We start from the raw sequence: 22,109 nt of genomic DNA, 5'->3' as shown, positions 1-22,109 counted from the left end.
TGAGGCAACCAGCACTGGGAGCTGCTGGCAGTTGGGTGGTGCCTGGTCTTGGATTCAGTTAGAGGCCTCCATGAGAGCTCTCGGTGATTAATCTTCCCTGGGGCCAGGAATTCTGTAGTGGTCCAGTGTCCTGGACTCGGTGCTTCCACCCCAGAGCCTCAGGCTTGACTTCCAGGAGAGGACCCAAGACCCCACATGTCACTCATCCCGGCAATAAAGGGGATTAAAAAAAAAAATAAAAAAGACTAACAAAAGCCCAGACAAATGGTAAGGCACTCTTTTTTTTTTTCTTTTAAATTTATTTATTTATTTTTGGCTGCTTTGGGTCTTCGCTGCTGTGCATGGCCTTTCTCTAGTTGCGGCGAGCGGGGTCTATTCTTCATTGTGGTGCTCAGGCTTCTCAGAGCGGTGGTTTCTCTTGTTGCGGAGCACAGGCTCTAGGCGCGCGGGCTTCAGTAGTTGTGGCTCGCGGGCTCTAGAGTGCAGGCTCAGTAGTTGTGATGCACGGACTTAGTTGCTCCGCGACATGTGGGATCTTCCCGGACCAGGGCTTGAACCCGTGTCCCCTGCACTGGCAGGCAGATTCTTAACCACTGCACCACCAGGGAAGTCCCAGTAAGGCACTCTTAAAAAACTTAATTTTCTATGGACTCAGAGTTTCTTTTCTTAAGAAATTCTGAAAAGTTTTCAGGATGTGTTCATATGGATGTTTTGTTGAGGTGTGTTTTATAGCTCTGGCTTCCATTCCAGTCAGTATTTCAGCTTAGCTTTTGTTCTCTGAGAGAGACAGGAATTACCTTTTCCAGAAGGACCAGTTTATTTGATGTAGTAATACATGCTTTGCTTAAATATGAGGAAGAACTAACTAGAAATGAAACAGAGTGAGATTCCTTAGAATTTGAGTAGGGAACAGGTTTTGGCAATGTATCAATGTTTAATTTTTTACTTTATTTTATTTGGGTGTCTTTAAAATTTGATGGCAATTTTCTTTTCATGTTACAAAGGACAAGGGTTGACTAACAAGGTGGTGTTGCAAGAGATGACTGTAGAGGACAGGGGTGTAATGGGGAGTTCCAGGCTGTGGGTGTTCAAGGTAACCACCATCTCTGTCACTCTTTGGCAGCCTCTACAAAAACAGTCATTGCTCTCTATTATTTGTGTGTCTGTGGATTTTATTTATAGGAACTCAAAGAAACCATTCAGAGCTTGGGTTGGTGCAGAATGCAAACAGATGCTATACATTTCAGTTGAATCAGGAGTTGACATCTGACTTCAGGGTTATCTGGGATAAGACTCCATGGTTTGCTTCCTTACTTGTTGATAGAAGTCAAATTCAATTAATTTTAGTTTAATTCACTTAATTTGTAAAGCATTAATTGAACACCTGCAGCATGCCAGCTGTGAGCTCACAATATAGCAAAAGAGACAGATATTTATCAAGCTAGTGAGAATATAATATGATACATGCTAATCTAAGAGGACCGAATACATAGGAGGAGATTTTTAGAAAAGATAACACTGGGGCTGAATCTTTTTAATGAGTGGACATTGGTGTTGGAAAAGTGGGAAAAAGAAGTGTAGGAAGAGGGACCAGCATGTGCAAAACTGCAGAGTGCATGCAAGGTTCTGAGAGTGGTAAGCAGTCCATATCAAAATGTGGAATGGAGAGGGATGAGGTTGCAGAGTGAGGTGGCCAGTACCGACAGAGGTGTAGGTGGTGTCACTCACTAAAGCAGTTTTTGCAGGGAGATGACAAGATGAGATCAGTGTTTTAGAAATATCACTTTGGAGGCAGTTGGAAAATGGATTGTGGGGGGTGTCTTATAGAAGAGGCTTGGGAGGAAGAGTGGTTGAAAAATATGAACTGGCCAACAATTGTTGGTGTTAGTTTCTTATGTTCCAATCTTTTCCTGTCATCTCTGCTTGGAATGATGCTTCTCACTTCTTAATGCCATGGGTGCTGCCCCCCACTCTGCCCCCATCTCCACCCCTGCACCAGAGATCTTTATCTTTCCCTAATTAGCCAGTCTCAGCCATACACACACACACACACACACACACACACACACACACACATACACATACATATATATATATATTTGATTGGTATCTTTTTAATATTATTATTCCTATGTAATCTTAAAGCTTCATGAAGGAAGAATGACTTTTTATATTTGTTTTCTCATTGATGCATTTCTAGCATTTAACAAAGTGATGCATTTCTAGCATCTATCAAAGTGTGGATATTTAATCAATATTTGGTGAAAAGATAAATGACATCTAGTCAATATTTTCAATTTCTTTTAAGGGTTTCTTTGAGGAGTGCTATTTAAAAAAACAAAAGAGAAAACAGAAGGAAATAATCACAACAAACACTATGCTACTTGAATTCTTTGGAAATTAGCACAAGTCATTGTGGTGGACAGTCTTGGTCCCTAAAGTTCTAATGGGTTTGTGAGATCAGAACACAGCTCAAAAGGGCTTGACTCTAATTTCTCTTTCTCCCTCTTTGCAGAGATCACATAGTTAGATTTTCATATGTTAAATGCTTATATAATGTGCCTCTGTTATAATCCAATTGAAATGTTGCTTAATTTTGATTCAGTGTTACTAAACATATTTGTATAATATAATTTATATACAAAATACTGTACTAAGCATAGCAAATAATTTTTCCGCAGAACATAAGCTCTAAGAGGGCAAGACCAAATCTATTCTATTCACTATTGTATGCTACGAAGTCTAACCCAGACACAAAGTAGGCATTAATAGGTATGTGTTAATTGAATAGATGCACAAATAGATTAAAAAGTTTTGCAAGGCACACTCTCTGTTCTTTGGAACAAATAATATGATCTTTGGAACATATAATAATATGGTTTTGGGAATATATAATGTACTAGTGGGATAAGTTAAGTTTCAGGTCCTAGACCTGAGATCAAACTTCAAGGAAAGAAAAACATGGGAAACATCAACTTATTCATGGGAACTTACACAGCTTTCCTGGCCACATTTACTAGACACGTTTTACAGACATGTTTTCTGGGAAAAAATAGAGAGCAGTCTCAATCCAGGGTAGCTTTCACTGTCTTAAACACAAGGGACATATAGCGAAACAGTATTTCCTGATTGTTATGCTTTAAGTCTCCCTCTTTATCTGTTCATGCTTCAGGAATACACCAGAACTAAGTTATGCACAGGGGATGTTTTCCTAGCCTGGGCAAGAAAAGTCATCAGCTTTAGGTCCTTTGATTTTTCTGGTTCCCACTACTGGTCTTAATGGGCCCCTTTTCCCCAGGATGTGGCCCTAAGGTTGTCTGTTAGACATTACCCAAAAATTAAACAAATCTAGAAGATTAAACTCCTAAATGAAGAGTCAGACGTATATTTATTTTACTTTATTCTACAAGCAGATCAAGACATAATAGTGACAAGATTAGGCAATATGGCATAGATTATATGGGAGAAGAAATGTGTCCCTTGTGAGTTGTAATCACAAGATAGATTCAACATTCTCCAAAATGTACAAATTTAAGTTTGTTGTTAGTTTTCCTGTGGAGAGAAAATAGCAACAAATGAGAAATGCTGAGGCCACAGGCATTTCATTAACATCCAAACTTCACCAGTGAACCCCTCAAAATGTAGCCAAGTCTCTCCATTTATTGGTGTTTTTAAAAGGAGTGACTGCAATTTAGGGATATTTTAGCAAGTGGTGCTGATTACGTAAGGATGAGGCTCATAATACCTCCCTGAAAGCATATTTTAATGGATTTATTTATGTTTATGTCCCTGAAAGCATATTTTAATGGATTTTTTATTTAAAGAAGACACACATAAGCCTTTTTTCATGAGAGTTCGTAATTCTATTCATAATAAAAAAGAATCAAAACAATATGCCCTATATATTAGATGCTTGTTTTCAGTCATGTTTATTTTGAAAATACTTAAAAGGAGCTATACGTTTCTATACACTCTAGTATATTATTCATCATTTGATGCTGTTTGAGCTGATACTGATATATCTTTTGGATGATTGCTTTGTAACCTTTAAACTACTTCTGGCTATTTGATTTTCAAATTTAATTTTATTGTACCTCCAACATATATTTTGTTGAGAAACCATACTCAGAAATGGAACAAGTGCTTTAGGTTTTTCAGATAGTGTTTCCTTTTGTACCAATCATTAAGGAGCTCTAATATATCCAAACTTAGTTGTGGAAGCTGAACAATAAACATGGCTCATTCTAGCAGATGTGGATTGGCATGCCTGGGAGGAGGGATGTTCCTTGTCCCTGAAAATAAACCAAGCATAGACTGTGAGCCAAACTGGTGAATTTTTTGTGGAAAGAGTTTAAGCAATAGGTTAGTAGGTGGAAGCTGAACTGGATGACCCTTAAGTTTCCTTCCAACTTAGAGATTCTAGGATTCTCTCATTCACTCTTACTGTCAGAATATGTAGTGATACAGTAATACCAGGGACTCCCAAATCCTGTAAATTGTGAAAATTCTGTTCATCAGAGTACATATTCCTTATACCGTAAACAACTTCTTCTACTTGAAGTACATTTGTCTTAACACATAATTATTAACCCTTAAATATAGAAAAGAGAACTATTTCAATACTTTCTTAACTTCATAACAAAAGTAGCAATCATTGCTGTAAGTTTTGCCATCAGATACATGAATTGGTGCATATACAGCATAACAAACTCTCTCTTTTACTGGTGGTAAGTTTTTATAATTACTACAGTCAATCTGGAAATACATATAAAAAATCTTGAGTTCCTTAAACAAAATTTTTATTCTCAGGATTTAGGATTTTCCAAGCAAGTTCAGAAAGCTCTCAATGCATTTGTTTCTTATTCCAATTGTCTGTCCTCATCTAACCCCTTTGAGATATATTAAATAAAAAGATTTTTTATATCACATATAAAATCATGAGTGATAAACTTCTTTATGGTAACTGGTAACTGAATCATAATTTATTTTAAAATAAAATCTTTTCCACCATACTGGTTGATGCATCAGTTCTCAACACACATGGCATTTTCACAGGTGCTACCATTCCCATGGGATCAGTTTTCTACATGTCCTGCTACTTCTCTATTTGACTTAAAAAGTTCTATCTGAATGTAAGTATGAGATATATTATGATGATAACTACTATAGTTATAAGAATTACTACGTCTTAGCAATATATACCATTAATTATTGGTAACAAGGTACTTGGTATGTGCTTCACCAGCACATAGACAGACAAATATATTTTAACATTGTAGTTGAGAACCACTGTTCTCAATTCCTGGAGCAAAGCTAAGGTGATAAGATGCCTGCAGGAGCAAGTAGGCAATTACCAAGAAAGAATTTTCTAGGTTTTTCATCTTTGAGCAAATTGAAGAGTGTGGACATTAAAGTCAAACACATCGGAATTCAAATCCTGACTATATGACCCTGGGACAATTATTTTTCCTCTCTAATCCTTACTTCCTTTACCTGCAAAATGAAGGTGATAACTGTATTGTAAGGTTAAAGTAAAACATAGGTGACTGAGAAGATATGTGTGAAATGCTTAGCAGTACGTGGCTCGGAAAATAATGAATAAATGATAGCTATTAATTTTATTCCTTGGCTTTACTTCCAAGTCTACACTAACTCCAGTTCCATACAGAAGAGACTACATTCCCAGCTCCTTCTGTCCCAGAGTTTCAGACATGATATTTTTCTTTTTTTTTAATTTATTTTTTATTGAAGTATAGTTGATTTACAGTGTTGTGTTAGTTTCTGCTGTACAGCAAACTGATTCGGTTACATAGATATTAAATATAGTTCCATATATACAGTAGGACCTTGTTGTTTATTCATTCTATATATAATAGTTTGCATCTGCTGATCCCAAACTCCCGATCCATTCCTTCTCCCATCCTCCTTGGCAACCACAAGTCTATTCTCTATGGCCATGAGTCTGTTTCTGTTTCATAAATAAGTTCATTTGCAGACATGACATTTTTCTAGTGGTTAAATATCTCCACTTGGATAACCTGAAATATGCTCAGACTTAAAGTTGAATTCATCTTCCGCTTCAGATATGTTCCATTAATTAATTCATCCATTCTTTGAGTTACTATACTCCATGAACCTCCTAAGGTTTAGGGCTGAGCTGAGAGCTGCCAATACAAAGATTACTAAGCATGACATGATGACAGGGGACTTCAGAGGCTAGTGGAGCCTAGTGGAAAATGGAATTGCCGTCCCTCATGTTGGGCATATACCAGCATGACTTCACTTCTTCTCGTTGCCTGCTCAAACCCCAGTGCCAGGATTTATGTCATATGCACAATCTGACCAGGCAACTACTAAGGCTTAATATTCATTAGCCCTGTTCATTCTCTCACAGCTAATAAATCATGAAGGAAAGCTTTAACTCAGTCCTGACTCCAAATTATACATTCTTAATCTCTTATTTTCTTTAACAAGGAGAACAAAAGACTCAAAGAAGTGGAAGGAACTGCCTGGGCCCTCAGGGTCACGCAGCTGAAAAGCAGTAGAGCTTGTCTAGAACCCAAACTGGCTGATGGCTAGCTTAAATTTTTACTACCACACCTTCAACAATAGTCATTATTTAATATGAGTAATGAAAAAAAGGTTAAATTAAAGTCTTTATTCTTTAAGCTAGAGAACAAAGATGTGTGTGACCCATTTAACATTTTAAGAGTCATGACTTGTACTTACTGACCTTTACTATGTGTCAGGTACTGTGCTAAGCCCTTTTCAAAGATTATGGCTTTAAGTTTCACAGTATTGTAAAATAGGCAAATGTTGTTTGCCATGGCCATACGGTCAAAGAGCTGCAATTTGAGCCCAGGACGTTTTCACTCTGATGCTAGTGTCTAACCACTTTGTTCTACCACTTGCATTTTTGAAAGGCCCATCCACAGTTTTTTAAATAAAGCAATTTTTGAAACTTAAAACATAAATCTTCAAACATGTAGAAATTTAATTAATACATAGTGTCAATTTTTTTTTTTTTACTTATACTGGCTTTAAAATTACACAGAAGTGGGGCTTCCCTGGTGGCACAGTGGTTGAGAATCTGCCTGCCAATGCAGGGGACATGGGTTCGAGCCCTGGTCTGGGAGGATCCCGCATGCCGTGGAGCAACTAGGCCCGTGAGCCACAATTACTGAGCCTGTGCGTCTGGAGCCTGTGCTCCGCAACAAGAGAGGCCACGATAGTGAGAGGCCCGCGCACCGCAATGAAGAGTGGCCCCCACTTGCCGCAACTGGAGAAAGCCCTCGCACAGAAACGAAGACCCAACACAGCCATAAATAAATAAATAAATAAACCCAAAGTTTAAAAAAAAATTACACAGAAGTAGTACTTTTATGTCGAAATGGGTATACAGACCTTTTGATGGTGTTTGGTATGTTCTACATCTGTAAGATAAAGACAAAAAAAGTCAAACTCTGGAAGAACCTAATCTTATTAGAAAAAATAATCTTTGATTTCTTTCAGCCCTCAGCCTATCATAAAGATATAAGATTCACTTCAGGGCTGTGTGTATGAGCATAATATTAAAGATTGAAGCTCTTCACACAGAAATTTTTAGTTTCTTTTTTGGAGTGGGATTAGAGTGTAGCCCAAAGGATGAAACAGCTTCTATAATAATGATGAGTTTGTCCTGTTCTTTCCTACTTCATAGTCAGAACTTAGAAAATATTGAAAAACACTAGTTTTATATGTTGGAAGTATCTGCTGTAACAAGCCTAGATGGCAGAAGTTGGGTCCCAGTAAATGAGGTCCCAGTAAATACTGATGTTAAGTCCAAGCATAGTTTGGATGAATACTTCCCCAAAAAGTTACATGAAATGTTTGTAAGGATAAGAATTTGGCTTTAGTTGACCATTTAGGTCCACTTGGCCCCTGAGATGATATAATTTAGTGATTTATTGGTGGAGACCAAAAAAATGCATTTCAAAAGTCTTCTCTTATTATATTTAATGTGTATATTCCAGAATTATGTGGGCAGAAGATGACATGAGCTGTCAGTATCAGGGCAGGGGCAGAGTTATGAGGGAGATAGTCAGTGAAGATGGTTGTAAGCGCCAGAGCTGAGAGCAGGACAAATGCTGTTGCTCTCATGCTGCTGAAGTGGCCAAGGGCAGTCAGATGGAGAAAAAAGAAGTGACTTTCTAGTGTCTGCCCAGCCCTGATGGTTTCTGCCTTATATATTGTCAGGAGTTCTGCCTCAGTTGTAAAATAGCTATTTCCAGAAACCGAATTCTGGGAAGAGGTCAGAAACATCTACTAGGTATGGAAATCCTTTAATTGTGAAAGAGAGATGATTATGCATGACATTTTAATAGATAATCGGACCCGATAAAGTTGGCATTATTTCCTTACCTTTTTACGTACATAAAGGTTTGAGTGCTTTCACATCTGTTACACAGTTTGATCTTCAGAACACATCTGACAGATGCTATCATTTTCTTTGTTCTACAGATGAGGGAATGAAGTCACAAGGAAGTTAAGTAATTTCACTGGCTTTACTACATATTCTTTGTTGCACTACTTTTTCCAGGAAGAGTCATCAGCATAGCAGCTTTATAGGTTTTAACATTTTCTCATGTTCCTCTCCTCCCCTCCCCTCCCCTCCCCTCCCCTCCCCTCCCCTCCCCTCCCACACCGAAGGGGAAATGTTGGCAGTTGAGATCCCAGACTGGACACAGAGAAAAGGTATCAGTGTCCAAGTTTTGATTCAGCACAAACAAGCAATGATTCATGTATTTTAGAAAGGGGATAATTTTTGCAAGAATCCCAAATTTGGGGGAGATGGTATAATGGGTGGAGCTGGTGAGCTACCTCATTTACCTGCCAGATCTCTGGTGAAAGCATCTTTATCAAGGGCCCTTGGGAGGAGGACTTCCACAAAGCCAATAATAAAGAGTTATATGACCATCTTAACCAAGAACAGATCTAGTGGATGCAGTGGCTGGACTGTCCCTGAAATTTTGACTGTGATTTTCTGGTCCCCAAATGCAGGCTGATGGTTCAAGAATGAGATGTTAACTTTGCCCTGGCATGTAGTTACATACAGGGTCAGTGATATCTACTAATATAATAACTTTCAATAGACAAGCCACCAGTCATTTGGTCATGATTTAAGTAAGCTTAATTGTGGGACTTCTCTGGTGGCACAGTTGTTAAGACTCTGCACTCCCAACGCAGGGGGCCCTGGTTCGATCCCTGGTCAGGGAACTAGATCCCACATGCATGCCGCAACTAAGAGTTTTCATGCCACAACTGAGGAGGCTGTGTGCTGCAAGTAAGGAGCCGGTGAGCCACAACAAGCCCACCTGCCGCAACTAAGGAGCCAGCCTGCCACAACTAAGACCCGGCGCAACCAAATTAATAAATAAATATAAATAGATAAGCTTAATTGTGCTCTCATCAAACCATGCTTCACTTGACGTCTTTGATAAAGGCAACAAGAACACGTTTTGGAATGTGCCAATTTCGCATAGAGTGACTCTATGAGAAGACCTTGGAAGCAGCTCTTGCAGTTTTGGTAGACGGAGTTGGAAGACACTGTCTATACCAGTAATAGAAGTAGTGCCAAAGGCTGAGAGACTAAAATTCACATTTGTTTCCCTTCAGAAGGATAAAACAACTGGAACCTGTGCTGGGATGGTCTGGAGGGCAGGCATCATAATATTACTGAGAGCTGACACTCTATACGTGTTTTGGGTTTTTTTTCAAATTATTTCAAGCTGTTTTCCTTTCCTTTTATTTTACTTTATTTATTTATGTGTGTATTTGGCTGCATCGGGTCTTAGTTGCAGCACGCGGGCTCTTCATTGCAGCGTGCAGGCTCCAGAGTGCGCAGGCTCTAGTTGTGGCGCAGGGGCTTAGTTGCCCCATGGCATGTGGGATCTTAGTTCCCCGACCAGGGATCAAACCCGCGTCCCCTGCGTTGGAAGGCGGATTCTTAACCACTGGACCACCAGGGAAGTCCCTCTAAGAGTCTTGCAGACCTGAATTCATTGCCACCTCCACCATTCCCTATGTGACCTTGTGCAAATTATTGAACTGCTAAAAGCCTTAGTTTCTTTATCTTCATTTGCTTATTCAGTAATTATTAATGAATATTTACTCTTAGAGACTATAATACAACTTTGGTATACCATGAATAATGAGAAACATTGTCACTGCCTTCATTGTAGCTTGACAAAGATTCCCTTCTTGACCAAACTTTAGTTAGGCTCCTCTGAGTTCTCTTCTCAACTGGGCCTTGACCTCCCCCCACCTCCTCTCCCTCCATCTCCCCTACACTTCATGTCTTTGGCCTGCCCAGCCGTGTCTTAGCATAGAATCCTGCTAAGTCATCCCCCTACCATTGATATCTGGTCACCCTTGACATCTGATCAAGTTCTTCATCCCCCACTTTTAATGTATAAGTCCTTGGTCTGCCTTTAGCAAGAATTCCCCCTTAATATCTCCTATTAATAATTTTCCATCTAGTGAACACTTAACCTGGCTCCTTGGCTAAAATCCCCACTTGTATTCAGAATTGAGTCCAATCTCTCTCCCCCATTGCAATAGGGGTATTACAGTAGGGATATTCAAGACTATACCTTGAATAATGTCTTCCTTACCATTTTAACAAGTGTCAAATAACTTTTCTTTAACAAACTTAACAGAATAAAGTTAATAATGGCACCATATCATAAGCTGGTTATGATTTTCAAATGAGATTGTAAAGCACTTATTACGTATACATTGTCATTAGTATTTAATGACCATGACCGTGATAATAAAGATAATGATGATGACAGTGATATGGAGCAGAAAAGGCTCAGAAAGCACTTAGGAACTATCTTAAAATAAGCAAATGATGTATCTTTGTGGCCTTACTGGAAATAACAGATGTTGGCACTTGATAGAAAAGGGAACTTAGTGATGATTAGAAATATTTGGTAATGACAAGAGGTAATGAGAATCTTCCATTTTAAGTGTCCCATTGGAGCCAGTGAATACCTGTCAGGAACCCGGCAGAGGTGATTCCTTTATTGAATGTGAAAATGGCCTCTATCCATATTTTTAGCTTTTTCTTTTTTAACAGCAAAATACTTTCTTAATAACAATAGCAATAACAGTAATGATATTTACTGAGCACTAATTATGTGTCTGGTACGGTTGGAATTGTCATATGAATATTAACTCATCTAAATTTTTTAAAAATATAGGAGACAAATGATATTACTGCCAAGACTTTACAAATGAAGGAAGTGAAGCACAGAGAGAATAAATAAATTGTCGAAAGTCACAAGAGTGAATGGTGGAGCTGGAAAATGTTATATGGAAGTATAATATATTAAACAGATACCAGAGGTGCTCTATTCCTTGAAGAGGGAATGTGGGAGCTTGGTTTGCCAGTCCCTGTCTTCCTATGATAGTCCCTGAGTCACATTCATGGAGTCCCCAGGGCTCCATGAAATAATTTAAATATTATTGGTCCAGATGAGAAGTTTCCAAATTCCACCATTATACTGTGATAAAGCTTTAGTCATTATGAGGCAAAGTTAGATGTTTAATGTCACCAACTACTTTTTCTTTGGGAAATCTAAATCCCCTCTTTAAAGTTTTAAAAAATAATTTTACTATTTTGCAAGTTACTCAGGTGAGGGAAACCACTGGTATATGATTTCCTATCTCTGACTTTAAATTTCCATTTTTCTCTGACCTTGAGAAAAAGTGGCCTTGACTCCTTGCCTACCTTTCCAGAGACCCCAGAGAAAGTATCCAAGCAATGTGAGTTATTTAGGAGCTTCCTTGCCAGTCCCAGTTTTCCCTCCATAGTGGGCCCAACTATTTAATTTAGTATACAATTTTAGAATAGTAGTATTTCTTGAGGAAAGATTCCAATAAAACTACATACTTCAGAGATGAAAGGGAAAGCCTGTTTAATGTTGATAATTTTTTCTTGAGAAATCTTCCAAAGATCTAGGTGAATATAAGCCCCTATTATTTACTGCTACTCATGTACCACTCTTTCAGTTACAGTCTTCCAAACATTTCCCCCTCATCTGTCATAGAAGCTCATCTAGCACAGATTTTAGAAGAACCTATAGGTATTACTATTCCCATTTTACAGAGGGGAAATTAGGATCAGAGAGGTTAAATAATTTTTCCAAGTTTCTGATTAAATGACTTGGTTTGTATTAGAATCCAGAGTGGTCCTTCTCAAAAACTCTACTCTTGAACTCTTATACAGTCCTGCCTCCCTTGAGAGGTGTAAGCCAGCTGGCAGGACTAGTTATCTTAAGGGCAAGCCTACCCAAAGATACTGGACCAGACAAGTAGCAGTCATCTAAGGCCCATTTCTCTTATAAGAAATAAGTATTTCTCTGGAATGAGAAATAAGGGTTCAGTAAGGTAAGTACCACTTGAAGAAACTGGATCAGAGCCTCAGACACTCAGCTCTCGTTATAAGACTGTGAATGCAGAAGGGAGAAGAAGAGAGAGGGCGATGTAGAAGGAGAAGGTTAACATAGAGCTCCAGGGCCATAATAGGGGATGCTAAAGGTGAGGAAATAAGGCAGTTATCTGAACTGAAGCCCAAGATTTTAGACAGAAGATCAGAGGAGGACTAAAACAAAGGTGACTCTATGGAGAGTGTCAGAGGGCTGGGTCTGGTAGGGCTATAGTTTCTTAAACTTACTCTGCTTCTGATGAAGACTGTCACCAGAGTTTGGAGCCTATTAATATGCACGTATGTGTTAAGTGTTCACCTCTGGGAAGAGTAATGTTGCAGCATCTGGGAACCAGGAAATCCTTGGCAGAAAGTCACTTGAACTTCTCAGAAATGTCTCTCTGAGAAGAAAAGACAACACAGTGGCAGTCCTTTACTCCTATGTAAGCAAGACCTTTTAGTCAACCCTGATTTATACTGAAAAACAGCTTAAAATGTCACTATGAAATTGAGATTTCTTTTCCTAAGGAATTCTGAAATATTTTCAGTGTATATTAGGGGTGGAGGAGGTGGGGAGAATCTTATGGTTTATTTGAAAATTTATTTAAAAACTTAGCCTACATAGCATATCCTTTACATATTCTCTTGGTCTTTAACATTTTGAAGTCACTGCTGTGCCTTGACTTTGCTTTCTTGGAAGAACAGTTTTATCAGATTACTAGTACTTGCTTTGCATAGCAATTAGGAAGAACACATATTTAAATTTTAACTTTTTATTTTGAAATAATTGTTGCAAGAATAGAATAACTTCTTGTGTACTCTTCACCTCAAGACTCTAATTCAAATTTTACCATCTGTGCCAACAATGCCTTTATAACAAAATGATCCAATCCAACAAAATTTAATATTGTTAAGATGGCAGTACTCTGTATCAAGGTTAGCTGCCCTTTTTGGAAAATGAATGAGCTAACCCTAAAATTCTAATGGAAATAAGAGTTAGCCAAAACAATCTTGAAAAAGAAAAAAGATGGAGAGCTCACACTTAACAATTGAAAATTTTACTACAAGGTTATACTTATCAAAACAGTGTATAATAGAGTTGAGAATCTAAAAATAAATTCGAATATATATGGTCAATTGATTTTTGACAAGAATGACAAAACAATTCATTGAAGAAAGAATAGTCTTTTCAAAAATTGGTTCTGGGACAACTGGATATTCACATACAAAACAATGAGATTGGACCCCCACCTCATTTTGTATTAAAAATCATAACATAAATTAACTCAAAACACTTAAATGTAAGAGCTAAAACTATACAATTCTTAGAAGAAAACGTGTAAATCTTTGTGCCCTTTGAACAGGCAATGGTTTCTTAGATATGACACTTAAGATTACAAGAAACAAGAGAGTAAATAGATAAATTGGACATCATCAAAATTAAAGACTTTTACACTTAAAAGCGTCCACAGAATGGGAGAAAATACTTGCAAATCACATATCTGATAAGTATCTAGAATATATTTTAAAAATTATATTTACATCTCAACAATAACCAAATAATTTAGTTGAAAACCAAGCAGAGAATTGAAATAGACATTTTTCAAAAGAAAATATACAAATGGCCAATAAGCGCATGAAAATATGCTCATCATCATTAGTTATTAGGGAAATGCAAATCAAAACCAAAATGAGATACCATTTCCCATCCATTAGGATGGCTACAATTAAAAAAACAAACACAAGATGTTGGCAAGGATGTGGAGATGTTGAGACTCTCATACATTGCTGGTGGGAATATAAATTGGTGCATCTGCTTTGGACAATAGTTTGGTAGTTCCTCAAAAAGTTAAATGTAGAGTTACCAAAATGACTTAGCAATTCCATTCCTAGGTATTTGCCCAAGAGAATTGAAAACATATATCCACCAAAAACATTAATGTTCATAGCAGCTTTATTCATAATAGCCCCAAATTGTAAAAAATCCAACTATTCATCAACTGATGAATGATTAAATGTAGTACATCCACAGATTAGAATATTATTCAATAAAAAGGATAAAGTACTGATAAATGCTACAGCATAGAATAATCTTATGGACAAAAGGCTATATACTTTATGATTCTATTTAAGCATAATGTCAAGAATAGCAAATCTATAGACAAAAGTCAGATTAATGATTGCCAGGGGCTAGAAGGATAGGGGAATAGGAGTGACTGCTAATGGGTATGGAGTTTGTTTTGGGGGTGATGAAATGTTCTGGAATTAGATAGTGGTGATAGTTGCACAGTTTTGTGAGTAGACTAGAAACCACTGGATTATACACTTTAAAAACAAGAATTTTATGATATGTGAACTATTAATAATCATAACAATGGTAATAATTTTAAAAATCCATCAAGGATCTTGCATTATCATGTCCTTCTGTCTTATTTATTTATCTATCTATGTTTTATTGAAGTATAGTCTATTTACACTTTTGTGTTAGTTTCAGGTGTACAGCAAAGTGATTCAGTTATATATATATATTTTTTTCAGATTATTTTCCATTATAGGTATTACAAGATATTGGATATAGTTCCCTGTGTTATACTGTAAATTGTCTTTGCTTACCTGTTTTATGTGTAGTAGTTTGTATCTGTTAATCCCATGCTCCTAATTTATCCCTCCCCCCTTCTCCCTTTCCCTTTTGGTAACCATAAGTTTATTTTCTATATCTGTGAGTATGTTTGTTTTGTATATAGGTTCATTTGTACTGTTATTTAGATTCTGCATATAAGTGATATCATATGGTATTTGTCTTTCTCTGTCTGACCTACTTCACTTAGTATGATATTCTCTAGGTCCATCCTTGTTGCTGCAAATGGCATTATTTCATTCTTTTTTATGGCTGAGGAATATTCCATTGTGTGTATGTGTGTATACACCCTACATCTTCTTAAACCGGTCGTCTGTTGATGAGCACTTGAGTTGTTTCCATATCTTGGCTATTGTAAATAGTGCTGCTATGAACATTGGGATGCATGTATCTTTTCGAATTAGAGTTTTCATCTTTTCTGGGTATGTGCCCAAGAGTGGGATTGCTGGATCATATGGTTGCTCTCTGTGTAGTTTTTTAAGGAAGCTCCATAATGTTTTCCATAGTGGTTGAACCAATTTACATTCTCACCAATAGTGTGGGAGGGTTCCCTTTTGTCCATACCCTATCCAGCATTTATTATTTGTACACTTTTTGATGATGGCCATTCTAACCAGTATGATTTGATATCTCATTGTGATTTTGATTTGTATTTCTCTAATAAGTAGAAGTTTTGAGCATTTTTTCATGTGCTGTGTTGGCCATCTGTATGTCTTCTTTCAAGAAATGTCTATTTACGTCTTCTGCCTATTTTTTGATTGGCTTATTTGTTTTTTTGACATTGAGTTATATGAGCTGTTTGTATATTTTGGAACATTAATCCCTCATCGGTTGTGTTGTTTGCAAATGTTTTCCTCCATTCTGTAGGTTGTCCTTTCATTTTGTTGATGGTGTCCTTTGCTGTGCAAAAGCTTTTAAGTTTGATTAGGTACCATATGTTTATTTTTGCTTTTAATTCTTTTGCCTTGGGAAACTGATCTAAGAAAATATTGCTACAATTTATGTCAGAGAATGTTTTGCTTATGTTCTCTTCTAGGAGTTTTATGGTGTCATGTTTTACATTTAGGTCTTTAAACCATTTTGAGTTTATTTTTATGTGTGGTGTGAGGGAGTGTTCTAATTTCATTGCTTTACATGAGGCTGTCCAGCTTTGCCAACACCACTTGCTGAAGAGACTGTCTTTTCTCCATTGTATATTCTTGCTTTCTTTGTTGTAGATTAATTAACCATACGTGTGTGGATTTATTTCTGGACTCTCTGTTCTGTTGTCTGTTTTTGTGCCAATACCATGCTGTTTTGATTATTGTAGCTTTGTAGTATTGTCTGAAGTCTAGAAGGGTTATGCCTCCAGCTTTGTTCTTTTTCCTTAGGATTTCTTTAGCAATTCAGGGTCTTTCATGGTTCCATATAAATTTCAGGATTATGTGTTCTAGTTCTGTGAAAAATGTCATGGGTAATTCAATAGGAATCACATTAAATCTGTAGATTGCTTTGAGTAGCGTGGACATTTTAAAAATATTCTTCCAATTCAAGAACATGGGATACCTTTCCACTTCTTGAATCAACTTCAATTTCCTTTTTCAGTGTTTTATAGCTTTTAACATGTAAGTCTTTTACCTCCTTGGTTTAGTTTATTCCTAGGTGTTTTGTTTTTTTTTTTTTGGATGCAGTTTTAAACGGGATTTTTTTTTCTTTCTGATATTTTATTGTTAGGTAAAGAAATGCAACAGATTTATGTATATTAATCTTGTATCCTGCTACCTTGCTGAATTCATTTATTCTAATAGTTTTTGTGTGGAATCTTAAGGTTTCTCTATAGAGTATCATGTCATCTGGAAATAGTGACATTTTTACTTCTTCCTTTCCAATTTGAATTACCTCTAATTTCTTTCTTTTTTTTTTTTTTTGGTCTGATAGTTGTGGCTAGGACTACCAATACTGTGTTGAATAGAAGTGTTGAGAGGGGGCATCCTTGTCTTATTCCTGAATTTAGTAGCAGAAAGACTTTTAGCTTTTCACTGTTGAGTGTTATATGGACTGTGGGTTTGTGGTAAATGGCTTTTATTGTGTTGAGATATGGTCCCTCTAGACCCACTTTGGTGAGAGTTTTTATAATGAATGGATGTTGAATATTATCAAAGGTATTTTCTGCATCTATCAAGATGATCATATGGGGGGTTTTTTTGAATTTTATTTTATTTTATTTTTTTATACAGAAGGTTCTTATTAGTTATCCATTTTATACATATTGGTGTATATATGTCAATCCCAATCTCCCAATTCATCACCCCCCCACCACTTTCCCCCCTTTGCTGTGCAAAACCTTTTAAGTTTCATTAGGTCCCATTTGTTTATTTTTGTTTTTATTTCCATTACTCTAGGAGGTGGATCAAAAAAGATCTCGCTCTGATTTATGTCAAAGAGTGTTCTTCCTATGTTTTCCTCTAAGAGTTTTATAGTGTCCGGTCTTACAGTTAGGTCTCTAATCCATTTGGAGTTTATTTTTGTGTATGGTGTTAGGGAGTGTTCTAATTTCATTCTTTTACATGTAGCTGTCCAGTTCTCCCAGCACCACTTATTGAAGAGACTGTCTTTTCTCCATTGTATATCCTTGTCTCCTTTGTCATAGATTAGTTGACCATAGGTGCATTGGTTTATCTCTGGGCTTTCTATCCTGTTCCATTGATCTGTATTTCTATTTTTGTGCCAGTACCATATTGTCTTGATTACTGTAGCTTTGTAGTATACTCTGAAGTCCGGGAGCCTGATTCCTCCAGCTCTGTTTTTTTTCCCTCAAGACTGCTTTGGCTATTCGGGGTCTTTTATGTCTCCATACAAATTTTAAGATGATTTGTTCTAGTTCTGTAAAAAATGCCATTGGTAACTTGATAGGGATTGCATTGAATCTGTAGATTGCTTTGGGTAGTATAGTCATTTTCACAGTACTGATTCTTCCAATCCAAGAACATGGTATATCTCTCCATCTGTTGGTATCATCTTTAATTTCTTTCATCAGTGTCTTATAGTTTTCTGCATACAGGTCTTTTGTCTCCCTAGGTAGGTTTATTCCTAGGTATTTTATTCTTTTTGTTGCAGTGGTAAATGGGAGTGTTTCCTTAATTTCTCTTTCAGATTTTTCATCATTAGTGTATAGGAATGCAAGAGATTTCTGTGCATTAATTTTGTATCCTGCAACTTTACCAAATTCATTGATGAGCTCTAGTAGTTTTCTGGTGGCATCTTTAGGATTCTCTATGTATGGTGTCATGTCTTCTGTAAACAGTGACAGTTTTATTTCTTCTTTTCCAATTTGTATTCTTTTATTTCTTTTTCTTCTCTGATTGCCATGTCTAGGACTTCCAAAACTATGTTGAATAATAGTGGTGAGAGTGGACACCCTTGTCTTGTTCCTGATCTTAGAGGAAATGCTTTCAGTTTTTCACCATTGAGAATGATGTTTGCTGTGGGTTTGTCATATATGGCCTTTATTTTGTTGAGGTAGGTTCCCTCTCTGGCCACTTTCTGGAGAGTTTCTATCATAAATGGGTGTTGAATTTTGTCAGAAGCTTTTTCTGTATGTATTGAGATGATCATATGGTTTTTCTTCTTCAATTTGTTAATATGGTGTATCACATTGATTGATTTGTGTATATTGAAGAATCCTTGCATCCCGGGGATAAATCCCACTTGATCATGGTGTATGATCCTGTTAATGTGTTGTTGGATTCTGTTTGCTAGTATTTTGTTGAGGACTTTTGCATCTATATTCATGAGTGTTATTGGTCTGTAATTTTCTTTTTTTGTAGTATCTTTGTCTGGTTTTGGTATCAGGGTGATAGTGGCCTCATAGAATGAGTTTGGGAGTGTTCCTTCCTCTGCAATTTTTGGATGAGTTTGAGAAGGATGGGTGTTAGCTCTTCTCTAAATGTTTGATAGAATTCACCTGTGAACCAATCTGGTCCTGCACTTTTGTTTGTTGGAAGATTTTTAATTTCATTACTTGTGATTGGTCTGTTCATATTTTCTATTTCTTCCTGGTTTAGTCTTGGAAGGTTATACCGTTCTAAGAATTGGTCCATTTCTTCCAGGTTGTCCATTTTATTGGCATAGAGTTGCTTGTAGTAGTCTCTTAGGATGCTTTGTATTCCTGTGGTGTCTGTTGTAATTTCTCCTTTTTCATTTCTAATTTTAATGATTTGACTCCTCTTCCTCTTTTTCTTGATGAGTCTGGCTAATGGTTTATCAATTTTGTTTATCTTTTCAAAGAACCAGCTTTTAGTTTTACTGATCTTTGCTGTTGTTTTCTTTGTTTCTATTTCATTTATTTCTGCTCTGATATTATGATTTCTTTCCTTCTACCAACTTTGGGTTTCGTTTGTTCTTCTTTCTCTAGTTCTTTTAGGTGTAAAGGTAGATTGTTTTTTTGTGATGTTTGTTGCTTCTTGAGGTAGGATTGTATTGCTATAAACTTCCCTCTTAGAACTGCTTTTGCTGCCTCCCTTATGTTTTGGATCGTCATGTTTTCACTGTCATTTGTCTCTAGGTATTTTTTGATTTCCTCTTTGATTTTTTCAGTGATCTCTTGGTTATTTAGTAACGTATTGTTTAGCCTCCATGTGTTTGTGTTTTTTACATTTTATTTCCCTGTAATTGATTTCTGATCTCATAGCGTTGTGGTCAGAAAAGATGCTTGATATGATTTCAGTTTTCTTAAATTTACTGAGGCTTGATTTGTGACCCAAGATGTGATCAGTCCTGGAGAATGTTCTGTGCACACTTGAGAAGAAAGTGTAATCTGCTGTTTTTGGATGGAATGTCCTATAAATATCAGTTAAATCTGTCTGGTCTGTTGTGTCATTTAAAGCTTGTGTTTCCTTATTAATTTTCTGTTTGGATGATATGTCTATTGGTGTAAGTGAGGTGTTAAAGTCCCCCACTATTATTGTGTTACTGTCGATTTCCTCTTCTATAGCTGTTAGCAGTTGCCTTATGTATTGAGGTGCTCCTATGTTGGGTGCATATATATTTATAATTGTTATATCTTCTTCTTGGATTGATCCCTTGATCATTATGTAGTGTCCTTCCTTGTCTCTTGTAACATTCTTTATTTTAAAGTCTATTTTATCTGATATGAGTATTGCTACTGCAGCTTTCTTTTGATTTCCATTTGCATGGAATATCTTTTTACATCCCCTCACTTTCAATCTGTATGTGTCCCTAGGTCTGAAGTGGGGCTCTCATAGACAGCAAATATATGGGTCTTGTTTTTGTATCCATTCAGCAAACCTGTGTCTTTTGGTGGGAGCATTTAATCCATTTACATTTAAGGTAGTCACTGATATGTATGTTCCTATTACCATTTTCTTAATTGTTTTGGGTTTGTTTTTGTAGGTCCTTTTCTTGTGTTGCTCACTTAGAGAAGTTCCTTTAGCATTTGTTGTAGAGCTGGTTTGGTGGTGCTGAATTCTCTTAGCTTTTTCTTGTCTGTAAAGCTTTTGATTTCTCTGTCGAATATGGATGAGATTCTTGACGGGTAGAGTAATCTTGGTTGTAGGTTCTTCCCTTTCATCACTTTAAATATGTCATGCCACTCCCTTCTGGCTTGTAGAATTTCTGCTGAGAAATCAGCTGTTAACCTTATGGGAGTTCCCTTGTATGTTATTTGTCACTTTTCCCTTGCTGCTTTCAATAATTTTTCTTTGTCTTTAATTTTTGCCAATTTGATTACTGTGTGTCTCGGTGTGTTTCTCTTTGGGTTTATCCTGCCTTGGACTCTCTGCGCTTCCTGGACTTGGGTGGCTATTTCCTTTCCCATGTTAGGGAAGTTTTCGACTATAATGTCTTCAAATATTTTCTCGGGTCCTTTCTCTCTTCTCCTTCTGCGATCCCTATAATGTGAATGTTGTTGCGTTTAATGTTGTCCCAGAGGTCTCTTAGGCTTTCTTCATTTCTTTTCATTCTTTTTTCTTTATTCTCTTCTGCAGCAATGAATTCCACCACTCTGTCTTCCAGGTCATTTATCCGTTCTTCTGCCTCAGTTATTCTGCTACTGATGCCTTCTAGTGTATTTTTCATTTCAGTTATTGTATTGTTCATCTCTGTTTGTTCTTTAATTCTTCTAGGTCTTTGTTACACATTTCTTGCATCTTCTCGACCTTTGCCTCCATTCTTTTTCCGAGGTCCTGGATCATCTTCACTATCATTATTCTGAATTCTTTTTCTGGAAGGTTGCCTATCTCCACTTCATTTAGTTGTTTTTCTGGTGTTTTATCTTGTTCCTTCATCTGGCACGTAGCTCTCTGCCTTTTCATCTTGTCTATCTTTCTGTGAATGTGGTTTTAATTCCACAGGCTGCAGGATTGTAGTTCTTCTTGCTTCTGTTTTCTGCCCTCTCGATGATACGGTTTTTGTCTTTTCTTTTGTTAACATGGTGTATCACATAGATTGATTTGCATATGTTGAACCATCTTTGCGACCCAAGAATAAATCCAGCTTGGTCATGGTTTATGATCCTTTTTATGTATTGTTGGATTCAGTTGCTAATATTTTGCTGAGGATTTTTGCATCTATATTCGTCAAAGATGTTGGCCTGTAATTTTCTTTTTTTTGTAGTGTCTTTGTCTGGTTTTGGTACCAAGGTAATTTTGGCTTCATAGAATGAATTTGGATGTGTTTCCTCCTCTTCAGTCTTTTGGAAGAGTTTAAGAAGGATCGGTGTAAGTTCTTCTTTTTTTTAAAATTTATTTGTATTTAATTATTCTTGGCTGTGTTGGGTCTTCGTTGCCTTGCGCGGGCTTTCTCTAGTTGCGGCGAGCAGGGTCTACTCTTTGTTGCATTGCACGGGCTTCTCATTGTGGTGGCTTCTCTTGTTGCGGAACATGGGCTCTAGAGCGCGTGGGCTTCAGTAGATGTGGCACGTGGGCTCAGTAGTTGTGGTTCTTGGGCTCTAGAGTGCAGGCTCATTAGTTGTGGCGCTCGGGCTTAGTTGCTCCACGGCATGTG

The 22,109-nt window shown here is 37.0% G+C and overlaps 2 protein-coding genes across 2 annotated transcripts in view; one reads left to right on the top strand and one right to left on the bottom strand.

Moving 5' to 3' along the window:
- The window catches only part of LOC133090055 (seminal plasma acrosin inhibitor A1-like), a 142,741-nt gene that overhangs the window by 49,747 nt on the left and 70,885 nt on the right, over positions 1–22,109 (top strand). The gene's annotated exons all lie outside the window — the stretch shown is intronic.
- LOC133090582 (serine protease inhibitor Kazal-type 9-like) lies at positions 4,612–8,139 on the bottom strand. Its single transcript, XM_061188983.1, has 2 exons — positions 8,035–8,139; positions 4,612–4,755 (listed from the first exon to the last, which is right to left on the bottom strand). The coding sequence occupies exons 1-2, from the start codon at positions 8,137–8,139 to the stop codon at positions 4,612–4,614; spliced, it is 249 nt and encodes an 82-aa protein (XP_061044966.1).

Source organism: Eubalaena glacialis, chromosome 4 (genome assembly GCF_028564815.1).
Source record: "Eubalaena glacialis isolate mEubGla1 chromosome 4, mEubGla1.1.hap2.+ XY, whole genome shotgun sequence".
Lineage (NCBI taxonomy): Eukaryota > Metazoa > Chordata > Mammalia > Artiodactyla > Balaenidae > Eubalaena > Eubalaena glacialis.
Note: the sequence above shows the minus strand (reverse complement) of the source record. Positions and strands in the feature narration are given on the sequence as shown.

Excerpts from the sequence above, each read along its gene's own strand:
- LOC133090582 (XM_061188983.1), bottom strand. The coding sequence starts at position 8,139 with ATGAGAGCAACAGCATTTGTCCTGCTCTCAGCTCTGGCGCTTACAACC. Across the intron at positions 4,756-8,034 it reads CCCTGATACTGACAGCTCAT|ATTGACTGTAGTAATTATAA; the intron begins GTCATCTTCTGC and ends ATGTATTTCCAG.